Source organism: Erythrolamprus reginae, chromosome Z (assembly GCF_031021105.1).
Source record: "Erythrolamprus reginae isolate rEryReg1 chromosome Z, rEryReg1.hap1, whole genome shotgun sequence".
Lineage (NCBI taxonomy): Eukaryota > Metazoa > Chordata > Lepidosauria > Squamata > Dipsadidae > Erythrolamprus > Erythrolamprus reginae.
Window position 1 is genome coordinate 129,067,171 of NC_091963.1, and position 24,958 is coordinate 129,092,128.

At 43.3% G+C, this 24,958-nt stretch overlaps 1 protein-coding gene and 2 long non-coding RNA genes across 4 annotated transcripts; 2 read left to right on the forward strand and 1 right to left on the reverse strand.

Annotated features, from left to right (window-relative positions):
- Positions 1 to 959: 959 nt before the first annotated feature.
- Positions 960 to 2,994, forward strand: LOC139153422 (uncharacterized). 2 transcript variants are annotated; one of them, XR_011556827.1, is made up of 3 exons: positions 960 to 1,111; positions 1,297 to 1,984; positions 2,175 to 2,994. It is a non-coding gene; the product is annotated as an uncharacterized lncRNA (long non-coding RNA). The 2 variants fall into 2 exon arrangements; XR_011556826.1 differs by lacking the exon at positions 960 to 1,111 and having other exon boundaries at positions 1,216 to 1,984.
- A 604-nt stretch (positions 2,995 to 3,598) lies between these two features.
- On the forward strand, positions 3,599 to 6,358 carry LOC139153421 (uncharacterized). Its single transcript, XR_011556825.1, has 3 exons — positions 3,599 to 4,074; positions 4,265 to 5,939; positions 6,132 to 6,358. It is a non-coding gene; the product is annotated as an uncharacterized lncRNA (long non-coding RNA).
- An 11,143-nt stretch (positions 6,359 to 17,501) lies between these two features.
- On the reverse strand, positions 17,502 to 23,837 carry LOC139153641 (ferritin light chain, oocyte isoform-like). The gene is made up of 4 exons (XM_070727842.1): positions 23,537 to 23,837; positions 19,631 to 19,777; positions 18,882 to 19,007; positions 17,502 to 17,812 (listed from the first exon to the last, which is right to left on the reverse strand). The coding sequence occupies exons 1-4, from the start codon at positions 23,636 to 23,638 to the stop codon at positions 17,654 to 17,656; spliced, it is 534 nt and encodes a 177-aa protein (XP_070583943.1). The 5' UTR covers positions 23,639 to 23,837; the 3' UTR covers positions 17,502 to 17,653.
- Between the last annotated feature and the right edge of the window lie 1,121 nt (positions 23,838 to 24,958).

Consider the following 24,958-nt stretch of genomic DNA (forward strand, 5'->3'; position numbering starts at 1 on the left):
TCCAACAGCCTTTTACTAATGCTAGATCTGGCTGTTGATTTATAAAAGATCTTATAGTTTTCTAGCTTTGGAGAATAAGGGATGGAACAAGTGCTGACAAATTTTCCTTGGAAGAGACAACACTTGTTGGGCACATCAGAAGAAGAAAGAAGTCTGAAAGAAGAAACCGGAAACCAAGGGAATGTCTCCAGACCAAGACTGTTAGTCTTCTGCTCTTACGTCATCATCTATGCTGTGTGGTAAGTTTGGCTGAGTCTTACAGTCCCCCAAGATTTTAGGATATGGGTGGGGTTCATCTTCCACTACTTTATGCTAATAAGGGTAACCCTGCATATGAAATAAAAGAATGCACCACTGTGTATTGTGAATCTTAGGAGTAAAACTCCAGTAGCAACTGAAGTAACGTTGATTTTTTTTTAATATCAAAGGCATGTACCACACCAACTTAGAAGACAGACGATTCAGTTGTCAGCCGGCAGTGTAGATGGTAAAAATAGAAAATTAGCCCTAGCAATGGTTCTTAGAACCAGTATGAAAATCTAAATGGCCCTTTTTAATATTAGATGTGGCCAGTAATCGATAATGTATTTTATACCCTTTTTGCCTGGCATAATTTAGCCATGGCAAAGGTTCTTAGAAGCAGAAAGAAAACCTCTATGGCCATTTTTAATGATAGGTGGGGCCAGTAAATAATATATTTTATATCTTTTTTGCCTGGCATAATTTAGCCCTGGCAAAGGTTCTTAGAAGCAGAAAGAAAACCTCTATGGCCATTTTTAATGATAGGTGGGGCCAGTAAATAATATATTTTATATCTTTTTTGCCTGGCATAATTTAGCCCTGGCAATGGTTCTTAGAACCAGAAAGAAAACTCCAACAGCCTTTTACTAATGCTAGATCTGGTTGTTGATTTATAAGAAATCTTATAGTTTTCTAGCTTTGGAGAATAAGGGATGGAACAAGTGTTGGCAAATTTTCCTTGGAAGAGACAACACTTGTTGGGCACATCAGAAGAAGAAAGAAGTCTGAAAGAAGAAACCAGAAAGCAAGAAAATGTCTCCAGACCAAGACTGTTGGCCTTCTGCTGTTACGTCATCATCCATGCTGTGTGGTAAGTTTGGCTGAGTCTTACAGTCCCCCAAGATTTTAGGATATGGGTGGGGTTCATCTTCCACTACTTTATGCTAATAAGGGTAACTCTGCATATGAAATAAAAGAATGCACCACCGTGTATTGTGAATCTTAGGAGTAAAACTCCAGTAGCAACTGAAGTAACATTGATTTTTTTTTTCAAAGGCATGTACCACACCAACTAAGAAGACAGACTATTCACCTGCCAGCCTGCGGGGTTGATAGGAAAAATAGAAATTTATCCCTGGCAATGGTTCTTAGAACCAGTATGAAAATCTAAATGGCCCTTTTTAATATTAGATGTGGCCAGTAATCGATAATGTATTTTATACCCTTTTTGCCTGGCATAATTTAGCCCTGGCAATGGTTCTTAGGACCAGAATGAAAACCGTAATGGCCTTTTTTACTATGAGGTGTGGCCAGTAATTGATAATCGATTTTATACCTATTTTGTCTGGCCTAATTTAGCCCTGGCAATGGCTCTTAGAACCAGAAAGAAAATCTTAGTTGACCTTTTTAATGAGAGGTGTGGCCGTCGATCAATTTTAGATTTCATAGATTTCTGCCTGGCATAATTAAGCCGTGGCAATGGTTCTTAGAACCAGAAAGCAAACTCCCACAGCCTTTTACTAATGCTAGATCTGGCTGTTGATTTATAAGAGATCTTATAGTTTTCTAGCTTTGGAGAATAAGGGATGGAACAAGTGCTGACAAATTTTCCCAAGAAGAGACAACACTTGTTGGGCACATCAGAAGAAGAAAGAAGTCTGAAAGAAGAAAACAGAAAGCAAGAAAATGTCTCCAGACCAAGACTGTTAGTCTTCTGCTCTTACGTCATCATCTATGCTATGTGGTAAGTTTGGCTGAGTCTTACAGTCCCCTACGATTTTAGGATATGGATGGGGTTCATCTTCCACTACTTTATGCTAATAAGGGTAACCCTACATATGAAATAAAAGAATGCACCACCGTGTATTGTGAATCTTAGGAGTAAAACTCCAGTAGCAACTGAAGTAACGTTGATTTTTTTATTTATTTCAAAGGCATGTACCACACCAACTTAGAAGACAGACGATTCACCTGCCAGCCTGTGGGGTTGATAGGAAAAATAGAAATTTAGCCCTAGCAATGGTTCTTAGAACCAGTATGAAAATCTAAATGGCCCTTTTTAATATTAGATGTGGCCAGTAATCGATAATGTATTTTATACCCTTTTGGCCTGGTATAATTTAGCCCTGGCAATGGTTCTTAGCACCAGAATGAAAACCTCAAGTGCCTTTTTTACTATGAGGTATGGCCAGTAATTGATAATCGGTATTATACCTATTTTTCCTGGCCTAATTTAGCCCTGGCAATGGCTCTTAGAACCAGAAAGAAAACCTCTATGGCCATTTTTAATGATAGGTGGGGCCAGTAAATAATATATTTTATATCTTTTTTGCCTGGCATAATTTAGCCCTGGCAATGGTTCTTAGGACCAGAATTAAAACCGTAATGGCCTTTTTTACTATGAGGTGTGGCCAGTAATTGATAATTGATTTTATACCTATTTTGCCTGGCCTAATTTAGCCCTGGCAATGGCTCTTAGAACCAGAAAGAAAATCTCAATGGACCTTTTTAATGAGAGGTGTGGCCGTTGATCAATTTTAGATTTCATAGATTTCTGCCTGGCATAATTAAGCCGTGGCAATGGTTCTTAGAACCAGAAAGCAAACTCCAACAGCCTTTTACTAATGCTAGATCTGGCTGTTGATTTATAAGAGATCTTATAGTTTTCTAGCTTTGGAGAATAAGGGATGGAACAAGTGCTGACAAATTTTCCCAAGAAGAGACAACACTTGTTGGGCACATCAGAAGAAGAAAGAAGTCTGAAAGAAGAAACCAGAAAGCAAGAAAATGTCTCCAGACCAAGACTGTTGGCCTTCTGCTGTTACGTCATCATCTATGCTGTGAGGCAGGCTTGGCTGAGTCTTACAGTCCCCTACGATTTTAGGATATGGTTGGGGTTCATCTTCCACTACTTTATGCTAATAAGGGTAACCCTGCATATGAAAAAAAGGAATGCACCACTATTATATTGTGAATCTTAGGAGTAAAACTCCAGTAGCAACTGAAGTAACGTTGATTTTTTTATTTATTTCAAAGGCATGTACCACACCAACTTAGAAGACAGACGATTCACCTGCCAGCCTGCGGGGTTGAGAGGAAAAATAGAAATTTAGCCCTAGCAATGGTTCTTAGAACCAGTATGAAAATCTAAATGGCCTTTTTTAATATTAGATGTGGCCAGTAATCGATAATGTATTTTATACTCTTTTTGCCTGGCATAATTTAGCCCTGGCAAAGGTTCTTAGAACCAGAAAGAAAACCTCTATGGCCATTTTTAATGATAGGTGGGGCCAGTAAATAATATATTTTATATCTTTTTTGCCTGGCATAATTTAGCCCTGGCAATGGTTCTTAGGACCAGAATGAAAACCGTAATGGCCTTTTTTACTATGAGGTGTGGCCAGTAATTGATAATCGATTTTATACCTATTTTGTCTGGCCTAATTTAGCCCTGGCAATGGCTCTTAGAACCAGAAAGAAAATCTTAGTTGACCTTTTTAATGAGAGGTGTGGCCGTCGATCAATTTTAGATTTCATAGATTTCTGCCTGGCATAATTAAGCCGTGGCAATGGTTCTTAGAACCAGAAAGCAAACTCCCACAGCCTTTTACTAATGCTAGATCTGGCTGTTGATTTATAAGAGATCTTATAGTTTTCTAGCTTTGGAGAATAAGGGATGGAACAAGTGCTGACAAATTTTCCCAAGAAGAGACAACACTTGTTGGGCACATCAGAAGAAGAAAGAAGTCTGAAAGAAGAAAACAGAAAGCAAGAAAATGTCTCCAGACCAAGACTGTTAGTCTTCTGCTCTTACGTCATCATCTATGCTATGTGGTAAGTTTGGCTGAGTCTTACAGTCCCCTACGATTTTAGGATATGGATGGGGTTCATCTTCCACTACTTTATGCTAATAAGGGTAACCCTACATATGAAATAAAAGAATGCACCACCGTGTATTGTGAATCTTAGGAGTAAAACTCCAGTAGCAACTGAAGTAACGTTGATTTTTTTATTTATTTCAAAGGCATGTACCACACCAACTTAGAAGACAGACGATTCACCTGCCAGCCTGTGGGGTTGATAGGAAAAATAGAAATTTAGCCCTAGCAATGGTTCTTAGAACCAGTATGAAAATCTAAATGGCCCTTTTTAATATTAGATGTGGCCAGTAATCGATAATGTATTTTATACCCTTTTGGCCTGGTATAATTTAGCCCTGGCAATGGTTCTTAGCACCAGAATGAAAACCTCAAGTGCCTTTTTTACTATGAGGTATGGCCAGTAATTGATAATCGGTATTATACCTATTTTTCCTGGCCTAATTTAGCCCTGGCAATGGCTCTTAGAACCAGAAAGAAAACCTCTATGGCCATTTTTAATGATAGGTGGGGCCAGTAAATAATATATTTTATATCTTTTTTGCCTGGCATAATTTAGCCCTGGCAATGGTTCTTAGGACCAGAATTAAAACCGTAATGGCCTTTTTTACTATGAGGTGTGGCCAGTAATTGATAATTGATTTTATACCTATTTTGCCTGGCCTAATTTAGCCCTGGCAATGGCTCTTAGAACCAGAAAGAAAATCTCAATGGACCTTTTTAATGAGAGGTGTGGCCGTTGATCAATTTTAGATTTCATAGATTTCTGCCTGGCATAATTAAGCCGTGGCAATGGTTCTTAGAACCAGAAAGCAAACTCCAACAGCCTTTTACTAATGCTAGATCTGGCTGTTGATTTATAAGAGATCTTATAGTTTTCTAGCTTTGGAGAATAAGGGATGGAACAAGTGCTGACAAATTTTCCCAAGAAGAGACAACACTTGTTGGGCACATCAGAAGAAGAAAGAAGTCTGAAAGAAGAAACCAGAAAGCAAGAAAATGTCTCCAGACCAAGACTGTTGGCCTTCTGCTGTTACGTCATCATCTATGCTGTGAGGCAGGCTTGGCTGAGTCTTACAGTCCCCTACGATTTTAGGATATGGTTGGGGTTCATCTTCCACTACTTTATGCTAATAAGGGTAACCCTGCATATGAAAAAAAGGAATGCACCACTATTATATTGTGAATCTTAGGAGTAAAACTCCAGTAGCAACTGAAGTAACGTTGATTTTTTTATTTATTTCAAAGGCATGTACCACACCAACTTAGAAGACAGACGATTCACCTGCCAGCCTGCGGGGTTGAGAGGAAAAATAGAAATTTAGCCCTAGCAATGGTTCTTAGAACCAGTATGAAAATCTAAATGGCCCTTTTTAATATTAGATGTGGCCAGTAATCGATAATGTATTTTATACCCTTTTGGCCTGGCATAATTTAGCCATGGCAAAGGTTCTTAGAACCAGAAAGAAAACCTCTATGGCCATTTTTAATGATAGGTGGGGCCAGTAAATAATATATTTTATATCTTTTTTGCCTGGCATAATTTAGCCCTGGCAAAGGTTCTTAGAACCAGAAAGCAAACTCCAACAGCCTTTTACTAATGCTAGATCTGGCTGTTGATTTATAAGAGATCTTATAGTTTTCTAGCTTTGGAGAATAAGGGATGGAACAAGTGTTGGCAAATTTTCCTTGGAAGAGACAACACTTGTTGGGCACATCAGAAGAAGAAAGAAGTCTGAAAGAAGAAACCAGAAAGTGAGAAAATGTCTCCAGACCAAGACTGTTGGCCTTCTGCTGTTACGTCATCATCCATGCTGTGTGGTAAGTTTGGCTGAGTCTTACAGTCCCCCAAGATTTTAGGATATGGGTGGGGTTCATCTTCCACTACTTTATGCTAATAAGGGTAACCCTGCATATGAAATAAAAGAATGCACCACTGTGTATTGTGAATCTTAGGAGTAAAACTCCAGTAGCAACTGAAGTAACGGTGATTTTTTTTTTTAAATTTCAAAGGCATGTACCACACCAACTAAGAAGACAGACTATTCACCTGCCAGCCTGCGGGGTTGATAGGAAAAATAGAAATTTATCCCTGGCAATGGTTCTTAGAACCAGTATGAAAATCTAAATGGCCCTTTTTAATATTAGATGTGGCCAGTAATCGATAATGTATTTTATACCCTTTTTGCCTGGCATAATTTAGCCCCGGCAAAGGTTCTTAGAACCAGAAAGAAAACCTCTATGGCCATTTTTAATGATAGGTGGGGCCAGTAAATAATATATTTTATATCTTTTTTGCTTGGCATAATTTAGCCCTGGCAAAGGTTCTTAGAACCAGAAAGAAAACCTCTATGGCCATTTTTAATGATAGGTGGGGCCAGTAAATAATATATTTTATATCTTTTTTGCCTGGCATAATTTAGCCCTGGCAATGGTTCTTAGGACCGGAATGAAAACCGTAATGGCCTTTTTTACTATGAGGTGTGGCCAGTAATTGATAATTGATTTTATACCTATTTTGCCTGGCCTAATTTAGCCCTGGCAATGGCTCTTAGAACCAGAAAGAAAATCTCAATGGACCTTTTTAATGAGAGGTGTCGCCGTTGATCAATTTTAGATTTCATAGATTTCTGCCTGGCATAATTAAGCCATGGCAATGGTTCTTAGAACCAGAAATCAAACTCCAACAGCCTTTTACTAATGCTAGATCTGGCTGTTGATTTATAAGAGATCTTATAGTTTTCTAGCTTTGGAGAATAAGGGATGGAACAAGTGCTGACAAATTTTCCTTGGAAGAGACAACACTTGTTGGGCACATCAGAAGAAGAAAGAAGTCTGAAAGAAGAAACCAGAAAGCAAGAAAATGTCTCCAGACCAAGACTGTTGGCCTTCTGCTGTTACGTCATCATCTATGCTGTGAGGCAGGTTTGGCTGAGTCTTACAGTCCCCTACGATTTTAGGATATGGGTGGGGTTCATCTTCCACTACTTTATGCTAATAAGGGTAACCCTGCATATGAAAAAAAGGAATGCACCACTATTATATTGTGAATCTTAGGAGTAAAACTCCAGTAGCAACTGAAGTAACGTTGATTTTTTTATTTATTTCAAAGGCATTTACCACACCAACTTAGAAGACAGACTATTCAGTTGCCAACCTGCGGGGTTGATAGGAAAAATAGAAATTTAGCCCTGGCAATGGTTTTTAGAACCAGTATGAAAATCTAAATGGCCCTTTTTAATACTAGATATGGCCAGTAATTGATAATAGATTTGATACCTTTTTTGCCTGGCGTTATTTAGCCCTGGCAATGGTTCTTAGAACCAGAATGAAAACCTCTATGGCCATTTTTAATATGGGGTGTGGCCATTGATCAATTTTACATTTGATATAGATTTCTGTGTGGCATAATTTAGCCCTGGCGATGGCTCTTAGAACCAGAAAGAAAATTTCAACAGCTTTTTTCTAATGCTAGATCTGGCTGTAGATTTATAAGAGATCTTATAGTTTTCTAGCTTTGGCGACTAAGGGATAGATTTCGTACCATTCTGGCCTGTCATAAATGTAGCCCTGGCAATGGTTCTTAGAACTGGTATGAAAATCTAAATGGCCCTTTTTAATGCTAGATGTGGCCAAATAATTGATAATAGATTTTATACCTTTTTTGCCTGGCATAATTTAGCCCTGGCAATGGTTCTTAGAACCAGAATAAAAACCTCAATGCCCCTGTTTAATTCTAGGTGGGGCCAGTAATTAATAAGGAGGACCCGGATTGTGGGGGCAATGGGTTGGCTCTGTTAAAAAATGCTATTGCTAACATGTTAAGAGCCGCCCTGAGTCTAAGGAGAAGGGCGGCATAAAAATTAAATAAATAAATAGATCCGCAGAGAATAACCCACTGGCCATTTTTAATGCTAGGTGTGGCCGGTGATGTGTAGAAGATTTTAGAACTTCTGAGATTGGGGGGTGGGAAAAATGCATGCCACCTGCCAAATGTTCTTGGAAAGAGACAGCCCTTGTTCAGCATGGCAGAGGAAGAAACATGGAAAAGAAGGAAAAAGAGTAAAAGTAAGTTGAGTTGAGACTTGTATTCTGTATAGTCTGGAGGACAGAAGGAAAAGGGGGGACATGATCGAAACATTTAAATATATTAAAGGGTTAAATAAGGTTCAGGAGGGAAGTGTTTTTAATAGAAAAGTGAACACAAGAACAAGGGGACACAATCTGAAGTTAGTTGGGGGAAAGATCAAAAGCAACATGAGAAAATATTATTTTACTGAAAGAGTAGTAGATCCTTGGAACAAACTTCCAGCAGACGTGGTAGATAAATCCACAGTAACTGAATTTAAACATGCCTGGGATAAACATATATCCATCCTAAGATACAATACAGAAAATAGTATAAGGGCAGACTAGATGGACCATGAGGTCTTTTTCTGCCGTCAGACTTCTATGTTTCTATGTTTCTTCTGGGCATAATGGAGAGGGGTAGTGGTCTTCCACTAACAGATAGCCCCTTTTTCCAAGGCAAGCAAGGGTAACCCTGCCTTTGAAGTCATAGTCTATTCACTATGACAATTGTTAATTGTGGTACCTTATGATTCTTGACAAAAGTATCTTTTTTTTAATATACACTGAGAGCATCTGCACCAAAGACAAATTCTCTGTGTGTCCAATCACAGTTGGCCAATAAATAATTATATTCTTTCCTATTCTGTTTTTAAGAGTAATATTGCAGTAACGTTTATTTTTTATCTCAAGGGAATGTGGTACAATGTCTTAGAAGGGAGAAGACTGAATTGCCCGCCTCCAGTGTTGAGAAGAGAAGAAGGAATAGAAATCAAGAATGAATATGATCTTCGCCAAGAATGCAGCTCACCCTGTCAATCAAAACTGACCTGTAGGAAAATCAATGGGATTGTAAGCCATTAATGCACCACACTACACATTTTAATGCTGTCTGTGTCTGTTGATAGGTAATAGAATTTCTAGTTTTCTTGCCTAGCGTAGTTTCATCTGTGGTTTTTAGACTCAGAAAGAAAAGGTCAAGTATTCTTTTTAAGTATGTTCAATTATGTATATAAGATTCAATGGTTTTCTTGCCCCTTGGCTATTAGAGCAGACAATGGTTCTTAAAACCAAGAAGAATCTCGATGGCCCTCTCTAATGCTAGGTGTGGTCAGAGATTCTTAAAGTAGTAATTAGTTATTTGAGAATGCCCCCAAAGCATCCCACATACCAACATAAACATGGATATGATAGGGAGTTGATGGGGTGCATTGCTTGGGAGAAAGGCTGCACTGTTCCTTAATTCCATCTGCCCTCAAACCCCCAGACATGACGGTGGAAATGCCATGGCACCCCTGGGTGAAGGAGGCCTTCCAGTCCCTGAGCTAGCAGTGGGGGTGAATCACACTGGAAGGGTCAAGAGCGCTCAGAGAGAAGGCTCTCCCAGTCCCTGAGGATCCCAAATGGTCCCTGAGCGAGCGATGGGGGTGAATCACACTGGAAGGGTCCAGAGTGCTCAGAGAGAAGGCTCTCCCAGTCCCTGAGGATCCCAAATGGTCCTTGAGCGCGCAATAGGGGTGAATCACACTGGAAGAGGGCATAGCGCTCAGAGAGAAGGCTCTCCCAGTCCCTGAGGATCCCAAATGGTCCCTGAGCGAGCGATGGGGGTGAATCACACTGGAAGGGTCCAGAGTGCTCAGAGAGAAGGCTCTCCCAGTCCCTGAGGATCCCAAATTATCCTTGAGCGAGCAATAGGGGTGAATCACACTGGAAGAGGGCAGAGCGCTTAGAGAGAAGGCTCTCCCAGTCCCTGAGGATCCCAAATGATCCTTGAGCGAGCAATAGGGGTGAATCACACTGGAAGAGGGCAGAGCGCTTAGAGAGAAGGTTCTCCCGGTCCCTGAGGATCCCAAATGGTCCCTGAGCGAGCGATGGGGGTGAATCACACTGGAAGAGGGCAGAGCGCTCAGAGAGAAGGCTCTCCCAGTCCCTGAGGATCCCAAATGGTCCCTGAGCGAGCGATGGGGGTGAATCACACTGGAAGGGTCCAGAGTGCTCAGAGAGAAGGCTCTCCCAGTCCCTGAGGATCCCAAATGATCCTTGAGCGAGCAATAGGGGTGAATCACACTGGAAGAGGGCAGAGCGCTCAGAGAGAAGGCTCTCCCAGTCCCTGAGGCTCCCAAATGGTCCCTGAGCGAGCGATGGGGGTGAATCACACTGGAAGAGGGCAGAGCGCTCAGAGAGAAGGTTCTCCCGGTCCCTGAGGATCCCAAATGGTCCCTGAGCGAGCGATGGGGGTGAATCACACTGGAAGAGGGCAGAGCGCTCAGAGAGAAGGTTCTCCCGGTCCCTGAGGATCCTAAATGGTCCCTGAGCGAGCGATGGGGGTGAATCACACTGGAAGAGGGCAGAGCGCTCAGAGAGAAGGTTCTCCCAGTCCCTGAGGATCCCAAATGGTCCCTGAGCGAGCGATGGGGGTGAATCACACTGGAAGAGGGCAGAGCGCTCAGAGAGAAGGTTCTCCCGGTCCCTGAGGATCCCAAATGGTCCCTGAGCGAGCGATGGGGGTGAATCACACTGGAAGGGTCCAGAGTGCTCAGAGAGAAGGCTCTCCCAGTCCCTGAGGATCCCAAATGATCCTTGAGCGAGCAATAGGGGTGAATCACACTGGAAGAGGGCAGAGCGCTCAGAGAGAAGGCTCTCCCAGTCCCTGAGGCTCCCAAATGGTCCCTGAGCGAGCGATGGGGGTGAATCACACTGGAAGAGGGCAGAGCGCTCAGAGAGAAGGTTCTCCCGGTCCCTGAGGATCCCAAATGGTCCCTGAGCGAGCGATGGGGGTGAATCACACTGGAAGAGGGCAGAGCGCTCAGAGAGAAGGTTCTCCCGGTCCCTGAGGATCCTAAATGGTCCCTGAGCGAGCGATGGGGGTGAATCACACTGGAAGAGGGCAGAGCGCTCAGAGAGAAGGTTCTCCCAGTCCCTGAGGATCCCAAATGGTCCCTGAGCGAGCGATGGGGGTGAATCACACTGGAAGAGGGCAGAGCGCTCAGAGAGAAGGTTCTCCCGGTCCCTGAGGATCCCAAATGGTCCCTGAGCGAGCGATGGGGGTGAATCACACTGGAAGAGGGCAGAGCGCTCAGAGAGAAGGTTCTCCCGGTCCCTGAGGATCCCAAATGGTCCCTGAGCGAGCGATGGGGGTGAATCACACTGGAAGAGGGCAGAGCGCTCAGAGAGAAGGTTCTCCCGGTCCCTGAGGATCCCAAATGGTCCCTGAGCGAGCGATGTGGGTGAATCACACTGGAAGAGGGCAGAGCGCTCAGAGAGAAGGTTCTCCCGGTCCCTGAGGATCCCAAATGGTCCCTGAGCGAGCGATGGGGGTGAATCACACTGGAAGAGGGCAGAGCGCTCAGAGAGAAGGTTCTCCCGGTCCCTGAGGATCCCAAATGGTCCCTGAGCGAGCGATGGGGGTGAATCACACTGGAAGAGGGCAGAGCGCTCAGAGAGAAGGCTCTCCCAGTCCCTGAGGATCCCAAATGGTCCCTGAGCGAGCGATGGGGGTGAATCACACTGGAAGAGGGCAGAGCGCTCAGAGAGAAGGCTCTCCCAGTCCCTGAGGATCCCAAATGGTCCCTGAGCGAGCGATGGGGGTGAATCACACTGGAAGAGGGCAGAGCGCTCAGAGAGAAGGCTCTCCCAGTCCCTGAGGATCCCAAATGGTCCCTGAGCGAGCGATGGGGGTGAATCACACTGGAAGAGGGCAGAGCGCTCAGAGAGAAGGTTCTCCCGGTCCCTGAGGATCCCAAATTGTCCCTGAGCGAGTGATGGGGGTGAATCACACTGGAAGAGGGCAGAGCGCTCAGAGAGAAGGCTCTCCCAGTCCCTGAGGATCCCAAATGGTCCCAAATGGTCCCTGAGCGAGCGATGGAGGTGAATCACACTGGAAGGGTCCAGAGCGCTCAGAGAGAAGGCTCTCCCAGTCCCTGAGGATCCCAAATGATCCCTGAGCGAGCGATGGGGGTGAATCACACTGGAAGGGTCCAGAGCGCTCAGAGAGAAGGCTCTCCCAGTCCCTGAGGATCCCAAATGATCCCTGAGCGAGCGATGGGGGTGAATCACACTAGGAGGGTCCAGAGCGCTCAGAGAGAAGGCTCTCCCAGTCCCTGAGGATCCCAAATGATCCCTGAGCGAGCGATGGGGGTGAATCACACTAGGAGGGTCCAGAGCACTCAGAGAGAAGGCTCTCCCAGTCCTTGTGGGATCCCAAATGGTCCCTGAGTGAGCGATGGGGGTGAATCACACTGGGAAGGTCCAGAGCGCTCAGAGAGAAGGCTCTCCCAGTCCCTGAGGATCCCAAATGGTCCCTAAGCGAACGATGGGGGTGAATCACACTGGGAAGGTCCAGAGCGCTCAGAGAGAAGGCTCTCCCAGTCCCTGAGGATCCCAAATGGTCCCTAAGCGAACGATGGGGGTGAATCACACTGGGAAGGTCCAGAGCGCTCAGAGAGAAGGCTCTCCCAGTCACTGAGGATCCCAAATGATCCCTGAGCGAGCGATGGGGGTGAATCACACTGGGAAGGTCCAGAGCGCTCAGAGAGAAGGCTCTCCCAGTCCCTGAGGATCCCAAATGGTCCCTAAGCGAACGATGGGGGTGAATCACACTGGGAAGGTCCAGAGCGCTCAGAGAGAAGGCTCTCCCAGTCCCTGAGGATCCCAAATGGTCTCAAACTGGAAGGATCCTTTTGGCTCACCAGTCATGCTCCTTCAGATTCTTAGAACTAAGTTCAGTAGCAGCCAAATCTGTTAGGTAGGTAGATGGATAGGTAGGTAGGTAGGTGGGTGGGTGGGTGGGTGGGTGGATAGGGAGGGAGGTAGATAGATAGATAGATAGATAGATAGATAGATAGATAGATAGATAGATAGATAGATAGATAGATAGATAGAAAGATAGAAAGATAGAAAGATAGAAAGATAGAAAGATAGAAAGATAGAAAGATAGAAAGAATAGCGGCACTTTTTAATTCTAGATCTGGCCGTTGAAATCCTGAGTAGATTTCTTGCCTGGCTTAACATTGGTTCTTAGAACCAGAAAACATCTTAATGGCCCTTTTTAATGCTAAGTGTGCCATTGATTTAGAATAGATTTTATAGTTTTCTGCCTGGCGTAAATTTAGCCATGGCAATTGTTCTTAGAACCAGGGAGGAAAACACCAGAAAAGCTCTTTTTAATGTTAGGTGATAAATTTATTAGTTATTGATTTATAACTCATTTAACAGTTATTGATAAACGGTTTCTAGTTCTCCACCTTAGAATAATTTTAGCCTGAGCTGTGATTAAAAATGTATGTTGTTTTGACTGGTAAATGTTAATAATGACAAACACTATGTGGACCTCACCTCAAGAATTGTGGTTTCTTTTGTCACACGCATTTGTCATCTTTATTCCTGAAATATCTGTAAATGGTGATTGAAGCTTGGTAATATTCTGTTTGACATGTACTTTTTGGAATGCAGCTGAATTTTACTTACACTATTGTTAAGTAGCTGTGATGCTTATGGTAGACAAGATATTGCCTATTTTTAATTCCTGTAGTTCCTTAATATCCTTTCATATCATCTCTTCGCCAAGAGATACCTGTTGTGATATTAAAATTTTCAACATTAAAGTTGTATTTTCTTTCTTCTGAGAGCTGTGGTTTCTTTTACATCTCACCTTTTTTAAAAAAAAATCAGAAATAAAAAATGTAAAATGTATTTTAAAAAAAATAGTTTTTATTAAGTTTCTTTAAAAAAAAAAAACCTATATCAAAAAAGACAATACAATACAAAAATACAAAAACCACAACAACAAAAAATTCAGAATAATATGTAAACTTATATTTTATGGGGAGGAAAAATAAACCATTATCTCCGAGTCTTCAGAGAGAGACGGCATACAAATCTAATTTATTATTATTATTATTATTATTATTATTATTATTATTATTATTATTATGACAGTTATCAATATCTATACAATAAAATTTATATAAAATATTTCCATTTTCTGGCTTGAATATTCGGTGTCCTTTGGTATATTGAAAATATGCCCCAATTTTGGTGGAGGGGTATGAACGTTGTTTGATGGTGGGTAATTTGAGCACTGAGCACGATGTTTTATGTTGTGTGAATTACCATGTTACCATTATTATAAAAATTAATTAAAAATTTATATATTTTTTCCAAGCAGCACGAAGCTAACAACTTCAGCCTGATGATGGTCGCATAGACACTCAAAATGTTACACAGAGTCTCCTGAATGAGAAGGGGGTCAGACTAGATGGCCACCGAGGTCTCTTCCTTCTCTATCATTCTGTACGTCTCCTGAATGGGAAGGTGGGTCAGGTCAGACTAGATGGCCACCAAGGTCCCTTCCCTCTCTATCATTCTGTAAGTCTCCTGAATGAGAAGGGGGTCAGACTAGATGGCCACCAAGGTCCCTTCCCTCTCTATCATTCTGTAAGTCTCCTGAATGAGTAGGGGGTCAGACTAGATGGCCACCGAGGTCCCTTCCATTTCTATCCATCCTAAGATAAAACACAGGAAATAGTATAAGGGCAGACTAGATGGACCATGAGGTCTTTTTCTGCCGTCAGTCTTCTATGTTTCTATGTTTCATTTTGTAACAACCGTTCTGATTGGACGGTTGTAACAACCGTTCTGATTGGATGGTGGCGAAGTGTCCCATGTGGCCAAAAGGCTGTGGCTGAATTTGGATTTTTGTGGCCAAAGGGCTGGGGCCAAGAGCTAGGGGCCTTTGGGCTAGGGAGAAAAGGCAGTGGCCGATCAGCTGCTGCGGAGGAAAGAGCTTCATCCAACTGGCGGAGGCTAAATGTCCTAAACCCATCATACTAGTCTTCAAAGCACCTGAGGGCAGGATAAGAAGTAACAGCTCAATTAAAGAGAGGTCCAACTTAGACCCAAGGAGAAATTTCCTGACAGTGATAATTGATCAGTGAAATGGCTTGTTGCAGAAATTGTGTCTGGGTGGTTTGCAAGAAGAGGTGGGTCAGCCAGATTGTCAGGAATGATCTAAGACAGTGATGGCGAACCTATGGCACAGGTGGCATGCAGAGCTATATCTGCTGGCACACAAGCCGTTGCCCTAGCTCAGCTCTAATGTGTGTGACAGCCAGCTGATGTTTGGCTCACACAGAGACTCTGGGAGGGCATTTTTTGCTTCCAGGGAATAATAATAATTATTATTAATAATAATAATAATAATAATAATAATAATTATTATTATTATTATTATTATTATTATTAATTAGATTTGTTTGCCGCCCCTCTCCGAAGACTCGGGGCGGCTCACAACAATAATAAAAATGATATAAGAGTGATACAAATATAATATTAAAAGAAAAGATATATAAAACCCCAGCAATTAAAACCATACAGCACATGCATACCAAACATAAAATATAAAAGCCTGGGGGAGGTGTCTCAGTTCCCCCATGCCTGGCAATATAAGTAAATAATTTGCGAAAGACAAGGAGGGTGGGGGCCGTTCTAATCTCCGGGGGAAGTTGATTCCAGAGGGCCGGGGCCGCCACAGAGAAGGCTCTTCCCCTGGGGCCCGCCAAACAACATTGTTTGGTCGACGGGACCCGGAGAAGGCCAACTCTGTGGGACCTTATCGCCCGCTGGGATTCGTGCGGTAGAAGGCAGTTCCGGAGGTATTCTGGTCCAATGCCATGTAGGGCTTTAAAGGTCATTACCAACACTGAATTGAGACCGGAAACTGATCGGCAGCCAGTGCAGGCCACGGAGTGTTGTAGAACCTCCAAGGGGATGGGGGAGGGCGTTTTTAACCCTCCTGGCTCCAAGGAAGCCTTTGGAGCCTAGAGAGGATGAAACACAAGCCTACTGGGCCCACCAGAAATTGTGAAACAAGCAGTTTCCGGCCTCCAGGTGGCCTCTGCAGGGCAGAAGAAGCTCTTTTTGCCCTCCCCAGGCACTGAAATATGGGTGTGGGCACTTGCACATGTGCAATAGCACGCACACATGCTCATTCGGCACTAGAAGAAAAAAAGCTTTGCCATCTCTGCTCTAAGATCTCTTGCTTGAGCAGGGTGTTGGATGGGAAGTCCTCCAAGGCCTCTTACAACCTCGTTACTCTGTTATTCCACTAGATAAGCAGAATTGGGATTCAGTATATATCAGCAACTACAGATCCACATTCTGTACTGAGTTGGCAACAGGATCTTATGACTGTTGGTGTAAATTAGTAATTAGCAGTCTACAGATGCCATAAGTGAAATAAATGTAAAACCCTCACTAAAAGCCAGCAAGAAAATTGTCCTACCAGCATTTGTGATAACAGTCCTGTTAATTTTTTCTGCATTAATTACTGTACCTAGAACTTCCAATTCCATATGGCTGTCATCTCAAATCTTCCATTAGTAGTAAATGGAATTTACTTTAGAAGGATTGTGTGTTTTGACGCTGGTTATGTGTGTTCACTGGTCACTACTTGTGACCGGATCCTGGATTTTAAAAAATCTCTGTTCTAATCTAATACAGCAGTTGCCGAACCATTATGAATGACAGTCATATCCACTATAAATGTAATGGTTCCCTCACATGTGCGTGCTAATCATTTCCGGCTCTAGGGGGCAGTGCCTAACTCCGTTTCCAAGCCGAGGAGCCAGCACTGTCTGAAGATGTCTCTATAACCATGTGGCCAGCATTACTAAATGCTGAATGCGGATGGAGCGCTGTTACCTTCCCACCAAAGTGATCCCTATTTTTCTACTTGCATTGTTTACGTGCTTTTGAACTGCTAGGTCAGTGATGGCGAACCTTTTTTTCCTCGGGTGCCGAAAGCATATGTGCCTGTGCTATGGTGCAAGTGCGAGTGCCCACACCCATAATTCAACGCCTGGGGAGGGCGAAAACGGCCTCCCTTCCCGGAAGCCTGAAACAGCCCCATTTCCCAAACTCTGGTGGGCCCGTTGGGCCTGTTTTCCGCCTCTCCCAGTCTCCAAAGGCAAAAATACCCTCCCCCACCCCCCTGGAGACTTTCCAGAAGTCAAAAAATGCTCTTCGAGAGCCTCTGGGCCAGCCGAAAATTTGGCCGGCCCACACCTGCACATTGGAGCAGTAATGGCTTGTGTGCCAGCAGATAGGGCTCCGTGTGACACCTGTGCCATAGGTTTGCCATCACTGTGCTAGGTTGTAGAAACCGGGACACCTAACGGGAGCTCGCTCCATTATGCGGTGCTACGATTCGAACCGCTGAACTGCTGACCTGACCGATAAGCTCAGTGTCTTAGCCACTGACCCATTGCATCTTTCATACCCACGATGTGTTCTATCAATTATATACACACGCACAGGTTATAGTGCTTAATGCCAAGTTTATTTAATGCCAGTTACAGACTCAGCTCCTTCCCCCACCACTGGGGGTGCAGAGGCCACATTTATTGAGTAGCCAGCTTTTAATACACTTAGGCCTGTAGGAGCTGGGAGGGAGCCAACACCTTTGGGGCTCAGTCACTGGATTCGCCCAGAGTGAGACGGTCAAACAGGTATTCTCCAAGGCCTTCCTCCTGGGCACGCACACGCTTCAGATTGGTCACGTGGTCTCCCAGCTTCTTGATCAGCTTCACCTCCTCATCCAAGTAGTGAGTCTCCAAGAAGTCACAAAGCTTAGGAAAAGAAAGGAGTTTTAATTCAAGGATTCAACAGAAAAAGCTTACCTAGGGTTACCAAGGATTAGTATAGTGAAGGCCTGCAGAAAATTTTACTACCACATTGCGGGCGTGGCTTGCCAGCCATGTGACCAGGTGGGAGTGGCTTAAAGGTCATGTGACTGGCTTAAAGGTGGCCAAATTGGCGTCACTCACATCAAGGGTTTGGATTTGGGTGCCTGGCCTCTCCATTTTCCCTATTTACTATTACTGAAGATTTACTATTTAATTCTATGTGTACATACTTATTACACACAGGCACACAAAAATATACATTATCTATTATATAAAGTTTATGTACACACACACACACACACACACACAGAGTTCTTCTAAAATTATACACATTCAACCTCATTTACTGTGATAGGGAAAACGTACCCAGAGCCCAGAAGGGGGAAAAAAAATATCAAATTTTTTCTACTGGTTCTGCGTACCTGACCGTACCCATAGGAGCTCTTCAGTGGACTAGGACTAATGCCTGCTGATCATCCAATTTAAAAGGAACTTGAAAATCAGCAGATCCTATCTTCTACGAATATATTTTTAAAAATCCACTGCCTGCTTGATAGTTGGCCTGCTGGCATCTTGTTTTGGGGAAATAGGAATGCAGAAAACTGATATATACCATGTAAAAAAAAACCTCAACTGTAACACCAGTAAAAAATTGAAAGCAGATGTTGAGTTCTTCAGAGAGGAGGGGCATCCAAGGTGTGTCAATCACAATTCCCTTAATCGGCAGCCACCTAAGCTAGGTGGTTAGGGGTGGATTAAATGGGGAACTCATGATGTTCAGGTGTCGCAGAATATCAACTGCCCCTAGTACGCTACCACCCAACTTAACCCATGAGGAATACTTCTTGCAGGTGCTCCATCCTTCCTTCCCTAACTAACCCTGTGCAAACATGCCAAAATGAAGTGTGAAAAGTGTAATTAAAGAACATATTCCAGGATACCTTGGTGAGCATTACTGCAATAGAGAAATAGGACTGAGCCTAACCCTGCAAGCCTTCTCTTGTCCACTTACATGGGGATCTGTATTGCGAGAAGCAGTTTGATGCAACTCCAGCAGAGCCTGGTTCAGACTCTTCTCCAACTTCAGGGCAGCTTCCATGGCAGTGATTCCATTCTTCCATTCATCGTGTTCTGGTTTCTGGAGCATTAGAAAGAGTTAGTCATGTCTCAGTAGCATTATACATGCTGATAATAATAATAATAATAATAATAATAATAATAATAATAATAATAATAATAATAATAATAATAAAAAACAACAACAACAACAACAACAACAACAATAATAATATATTAGATTTGTATGCTGCCCCTCTCCGAAGACCCAGGGAAGCTCACAACAACAATAATAACAGTGTTACAATTTAAACAAATCTAATATTTAAAAAAAAAACATCTAAAAAACCCATCGTTTTAAAACCATGCAACAAGTTTTACCATACATAAAATTATAAAAGCCTGGGGGAGATGTCTCAATTCCCCCATGCCTGGCAATGCAGGTGGGTCTAAAGTAATTTGCAAAAGACAAGGAGGGTGGGGACAGTTCTAATCTCTGGGGGGAGCTGATTCCAGAGGGCCAGGGCCACCACAGAGAAGGCTCTTCCCCTGGGGCCCACCAGACGACATTGTTTAGTCGACGGGACCCAGAGAAGGCCAGCTCTGTGGGACCTTATCGGCTGCTGGGATTCGTGCGGCAGAAGACACGTGTCCCCTACTGGCCAACCACTGGTTTCATTCAACTTCTGTGTACCCCATTCTCACCTTGACATCCTGCAGGACAACTCTTCCCCCACGGCGGTTCTGGAAAGTCAAGAACTTCTCCGCTTGTTCATGCTTCTCCTCGGACAGGTGGTGGAAAAAGGAGGCGAACTTGGACAGTGCCACATCATCCCGGGTGTAGTAAAAACTCTGGGAGGAAGATAGAAAAAGTTTAGAATTGGCACAGGTTTAAAACTACCTTTACACCTAAGCTTCTACAGCAGTGATGGCGAACCTATTTTTCCTCGGATGCCGAAAGAGTGTGCGCGCGCACGCTATTGTGCATGCATGAGTGCCCATACCCATAATTCAATGCCTGGGAAGGGCGCAAACAGCCCCCCCTGGAGGCCAGAAAAGGCCTGTTTCCCAACTTCTGGTGGGTCCAGTAGGTTTGTGTTTTGCCTTCCCCAGGCTCCAAAGGCTTCCCTGGAACCGGGGGAGGGTAAAAGCTCCTTCCCCCACCACCCCAGGAGGCTCTCTTGAAGCTGAAGATACCCTCCCAGAGCCTCTGTGTGAGCCAAAAATCAGGTGGCCAGCACACACATGCATGTTGGAGCTGAACTAGGACAATGGCTCCCATGCTGGCAGATATGGCTCCATGTGCCACCTATGACACCCTTACCATAGGTTCACCATCACTGTTCTATAGGATTATTGCTCATAGTCACCATTGCCTACTTACACAAAAAGAGCCAGCCTCCTCTTAATTTAATTCACATACTATGTTACGTTATAATATAGCTTGTTTTCAGCTTGGTTTTATTGTGTGAATAAATTACTATGTGAATAAACCACTATAATTTATAAATCGTACTCCACAGCTTTTAGCATGCTAACGCTTCCCAAATGTTTGCGATTTCAACCAGCATGCTTCATGGGTTGGAATCAATGTAATTATGGTTTGATAAAACCCCAAAATAGAATAATAGATTTGTAACTAATCTGCAAAGCAAAAAAAGCCTATGATTTGAAATATAACACATAACCATATTTTGTGCTGCACCTTATTTTGGGGGGTGGTGTGAGTTAGGCTATCTAGAGTCACAAATATACTTTTTTTAAAAAAAGACATTGTTTTACAATCTGGTTTGCAGCCAATCAACAGTGATGGTTTGCAGCTCTGGTATCTTCCTTCCAACAATCCTGAGAAGACCAAGAGCTAGAACAAATTAATAAATATAGCTTGACTTCCAGATTCAATGTAATAATTCATTTTCCATGATTACAGCAACTCTACAGTTTAATGCAAAGCATAACTGAACAGTTGCCTGTATGTGTTTTTTTAACAATCACTTTAGAAGAAAATTTGATATACTTCTGAAAAAATACTAAGCAGCAGTGATATTGGATACATGAAACCTTGTACTGTAAATTGCCTGATTCAACCCTGACCAGCAGCATTCCTAACTCCTTTGAAAGTTTTTCCAGGTCTCTGCATATTGAAAGACTATCTACTATAATAGATGGACCACAAGTGTTAAAAATGAGAGACTTATGGGTATCTACAAAAAATATTTGCTTCTAAAATATGATAATTTAAATGTTATTACCAATAACCAAAACATTCTATTTATGGTTTAAAATATTGTGAAAATCTCCCCACTGGGGTTTATAAAACATAAATCTCCCCACTGGGGTTTATAAAACATAGTTCATGGCTAACCAAACTTACCTGCTGCCATACCCAACAAGTTAAACTTTAGCCAACATTCCCATTGCCCCTTCCTCAGCTTATCAGTCCAGCCTTTGTTTCCAGTTTATGCACTGATAAAGGAGTTTGACATAATTAAATCATTAACCTCACCTGGTGTCTCCCTTAAAAATACTAGAGGATGGAACAATGGATAAACATGAAGAAGTGGACTTTTTATCAAAACATAAGTTGCGTAGAGCTCCTTCCTTGCCAAAACCAAGTACGCAGCAAGGACAAACAACAGGTTATCTTATTTACAGGGCAAAAGGGACTATTTGCCATGGCATTTTTCCTAACCAAATACCTCCTGATAGTGGGATACAATTTTCATCCTCCCCAACCAGAACAACCTGGTGAACTGGCCAAGCTATTTGATAATTTGATAACTTGATAAAGAGCTGAATTGCGTATATACATATACCCATACATATAGAAACATAGAAACATAGAAGTCTGACGACAGAAAAAGACCTCATGGTCCATCTAGTCTGCCCTTATACTATTTTCTGTATTTTATCTTAGGATGGATATATGTTTATCCCAGGCATGTTTAAATTCAGTTACTGTGGATTTACCAACCACGTCTGCTGGAAGTTTGTTCCAAGGATCTACTACTCTTTCAGTAAAATAATATTTTCTCATGTTGCTTTTGATCTTTCCCCCAACTAAGTTCAGATTGTGTCCCCTTGTCCTTGTGTTTACTTTCCTATTAAAAACACTTCCCTCCTGGACCTTATTTAACCCTTTAATATATTTAAATGTTTCGATCATGTCCCCCCTTTTCCTTCTGTCCTCCAGACTATACAGATTGAGTTCATTAAGTCTTTCCTGATATGTTTTATGCTTAGGACCTTCCACCATTCTTGTAGCCCGCCTTTGGACCCGTTCAATTTTGTCAATATCTTTTTGTAGGTGAGGTCCCCAGAACTGAACACAGTATTCCAAATGTGGTCTCACCAGCATTCTATATAGCGGGATCATAATCTCCCTCTTCCTGCTTGTTATACCTCTAGCTATGCAGCCAAGCATCCTACTTGCTTTCCCTACCGCCTGACTGCACTGTTCACCCATTTTGAGACTGTCAGAAATCACTACCCCTAAATCCTTTTCTTCTGAAGTATTTGTTAACACAGAACTGCCGATACAATACTCAGATTGAGGATTCCTTTTCCTCAAGTGCATTATTTTATACATTTGGAAAATGTAAACACACACACACACACATGTACATACACACGTACATATATACACACATAGGAAGGCAGGTTGTGCTTGGAGCAAACCAAGCACTAACTGAGGGCTCATCTGCACAGCATTTAAAAACAGGACTATGTATATATAATTAATGGGGCTTATCGAGAATGTCAAAGAGAGAATCTGCTCTTGGTATGATAAGACTGGAGAAGCTGATGCATAAAAGAGCTCACACGGAATCAGAATACTAAAAGGATCAAAAGCAGAAGACAAAGAAACCTACAGCGGTTAGTATATAGCCCGGGAAAAAGATGGGGATGATGGGTCCTGAAGTCCCCCCTCTCCCCATCTGGAGCTGCAGGGTGGGGAAGGTTAGCTTCATGGCTAAATAAGCCACCCCATGAAGAAAGCCTTTTCCCTTTCTCCTGTAATGTGAATAGAAAATTGTCCTTCGGTCTCCATGGTTACTGCAGGAAAAGAATAAAGCGCAGGGTGAATTTTCTGGAGGAAGAAAGGCAAAGAGGCCCATCTAAAACCAGAGCCTGCGGTCCGGATGGGGGCGGGGGCAGTGTTTTCCTTTACGCAGTTTATAAACAGAAGCCAAGACGACGGGATGTTTTTTTTTAAAAAGGACTCGCTGGGTGGGGTTTATGGTACACAGTAGCACATCACAAAAACAGTCCGCCATCCTGGACTGTAGGAAAGCGCAGTGTTTTTGCTAGTTACTTCCAAACCACGTCCTCAAACCACGTCAATGTGTAGCCCACCGTTTAAGTGGAGAGGAAAATGTTTTTCTCGGCTTTGCGCGCACAGAGAGCGGGATGGGGTGAGGATTTTTTGGGGAAAAACAAGGGATGGGGCGAAGCAACCTGATGCCTTCCCGAAGCACCGATCTGCGACTCCCAGTATGGGTAGGGACGGTGGGAGCTGTATTCCAAGATCGATACAGGGCGTCCGTGTTAGGCAATGCCAGGAAAACGTTAGAAAAAGGAGAGATTATTTCTGCCTTTTTTGATACTCACCAAGGACAAATAGGCGTAGCTGGACTGAAGGAATTGGTTGACCAAGCGGTTCACGCCGGCTTCGCTTTCGGCTTGGTAGTTCTGGCGGATCTGGGAGCTCATGGTGCAAGTCGAGGTTGGGTGGATTGGCTGGCAAATGGACTTAAGGACAGGGTGGCTGCGGTCCTGCTCCGTTCAAGCACTGTTGAAGCAAGAGCGAAGGAACGACAGCCAAAAAGCGAGGACTGGACTGAGCGCTGCGAGCTCGCGAGGAGACTTTTATAGGCAGCCGAAGGCTCTTACAGAACCCTCCCTCCGCGCCGACTGCAAATGCGAGGCTCCACCTATCCCACCCCCACCCCCGGCTAGCCAAAGGAAGGCTGCTAGATGGGAGTGGGCGCTGGCAAAGTGTGAGTGTGTGTGAGAGAGAGAGAGTTGAGATTGCGCGAAATCTGGTTGGGAGACTGGGTCTTTGGTTCACCTTTCAGCTCCGAAGTGCTGAAAATGTTACCGGGGTGTTCTCTAGAACAGTGATTTTCAACCTTTTTTGAGCTGCGGCACATTTTTTACATATACAAAATCATGGGGCACGTTGAGCGGGGGGGCAATGGGGGGGGGATAAAAAAAGTTTGGACAAAAAAATTCTCTCTCTCTCTCTTCCTCCCTTTCACTATTTCTCTCCCTCTTTCTCTCCCTTCCTTCCTCTCTCCATCCCTCTTTCTTTCTCTCTTCCTTCCTTCCTCTCTTTTTTGCTCACTTTCTCTCTCCCTCCTTCCCTCCCTCTCTTTCTCTCTCTCTTGCTTTCTTTCTCTCTCTCTTGCTTTCTTTCTCTCTCTCTTTCTTTCTCCTCTCTCTCTCTTGCTTTCTTTCTCTCTCTCTCTCTTGCTTTCTTTCTTTCACTCTCTCTCTTTCTCTCTCTTGCTCAGCTTCGCGGCACACCTGACCATGTCTCGCGGCACACTAGTGTGCCACGGCACACTGGTTGAAAAACACTGCTCTAGAATACGTTCAGCAAGCGATGGCAATAGTGGCATTAATTAGAGCTAGATCCTAATTTGGAGGGCACAAATTTAGACACGTTGGTTTGTACAACACTCTGTTAAACTTAAAGACTTGCGGACTTCAACTCCAGCTGGCTGAGGAACTCAGGGAGTCAAAGTCTTCAAGTTGCCAAGGTTGGAAACCCTTGCTCTAGGCCAGTGTTATTTATTTATTTTATTGGCTTGTTTTGTCAAGTACGGATTGGTGGCACAGAAATAACATTTATATGCATGATACTAGTAAAAAGAAAAAATAAACATTAGGACAGGGGGCTGAAGGCACTCTAGTGCACTTATGCATGCCCCTTAGGAATTGGAAGAGGTCAACTGTGGATAGTCGAAGGGTAAAGTCTTGTGGGTTAGTCAGGTAGGAACAAAGTCTGGTAGGAACAAAGTCTTCCAT

What these genes read in the sequence shown, in the direction of transcription:
- LOC139153641 (XM_070727842.1), bottom strand. Translation starts at nt 23,638, where the DNA reads ATGAGCTCCCAGATCCGCCAGAACTACCAAGCCGAAAGCGAAGCCGGC. An exon ending in TTGTCCTGCAGGATGTCAAG is followed by an intron (nt 19,008 to 19,630) that starts GTGAGAATGGGG and finishes CTAATGCTCCAG; the next exon opens with AAACCAGAACACGATGAATG. An exon ending in CTCGCAATACAGATCCCCAT is followed by an intron (nt 17,813 to 18,881) that starts GTAAGTGGACAA and finishes TCTTTTCCTAAG; the next exon opens with CTTTGTGACTTCTTGGAGAC.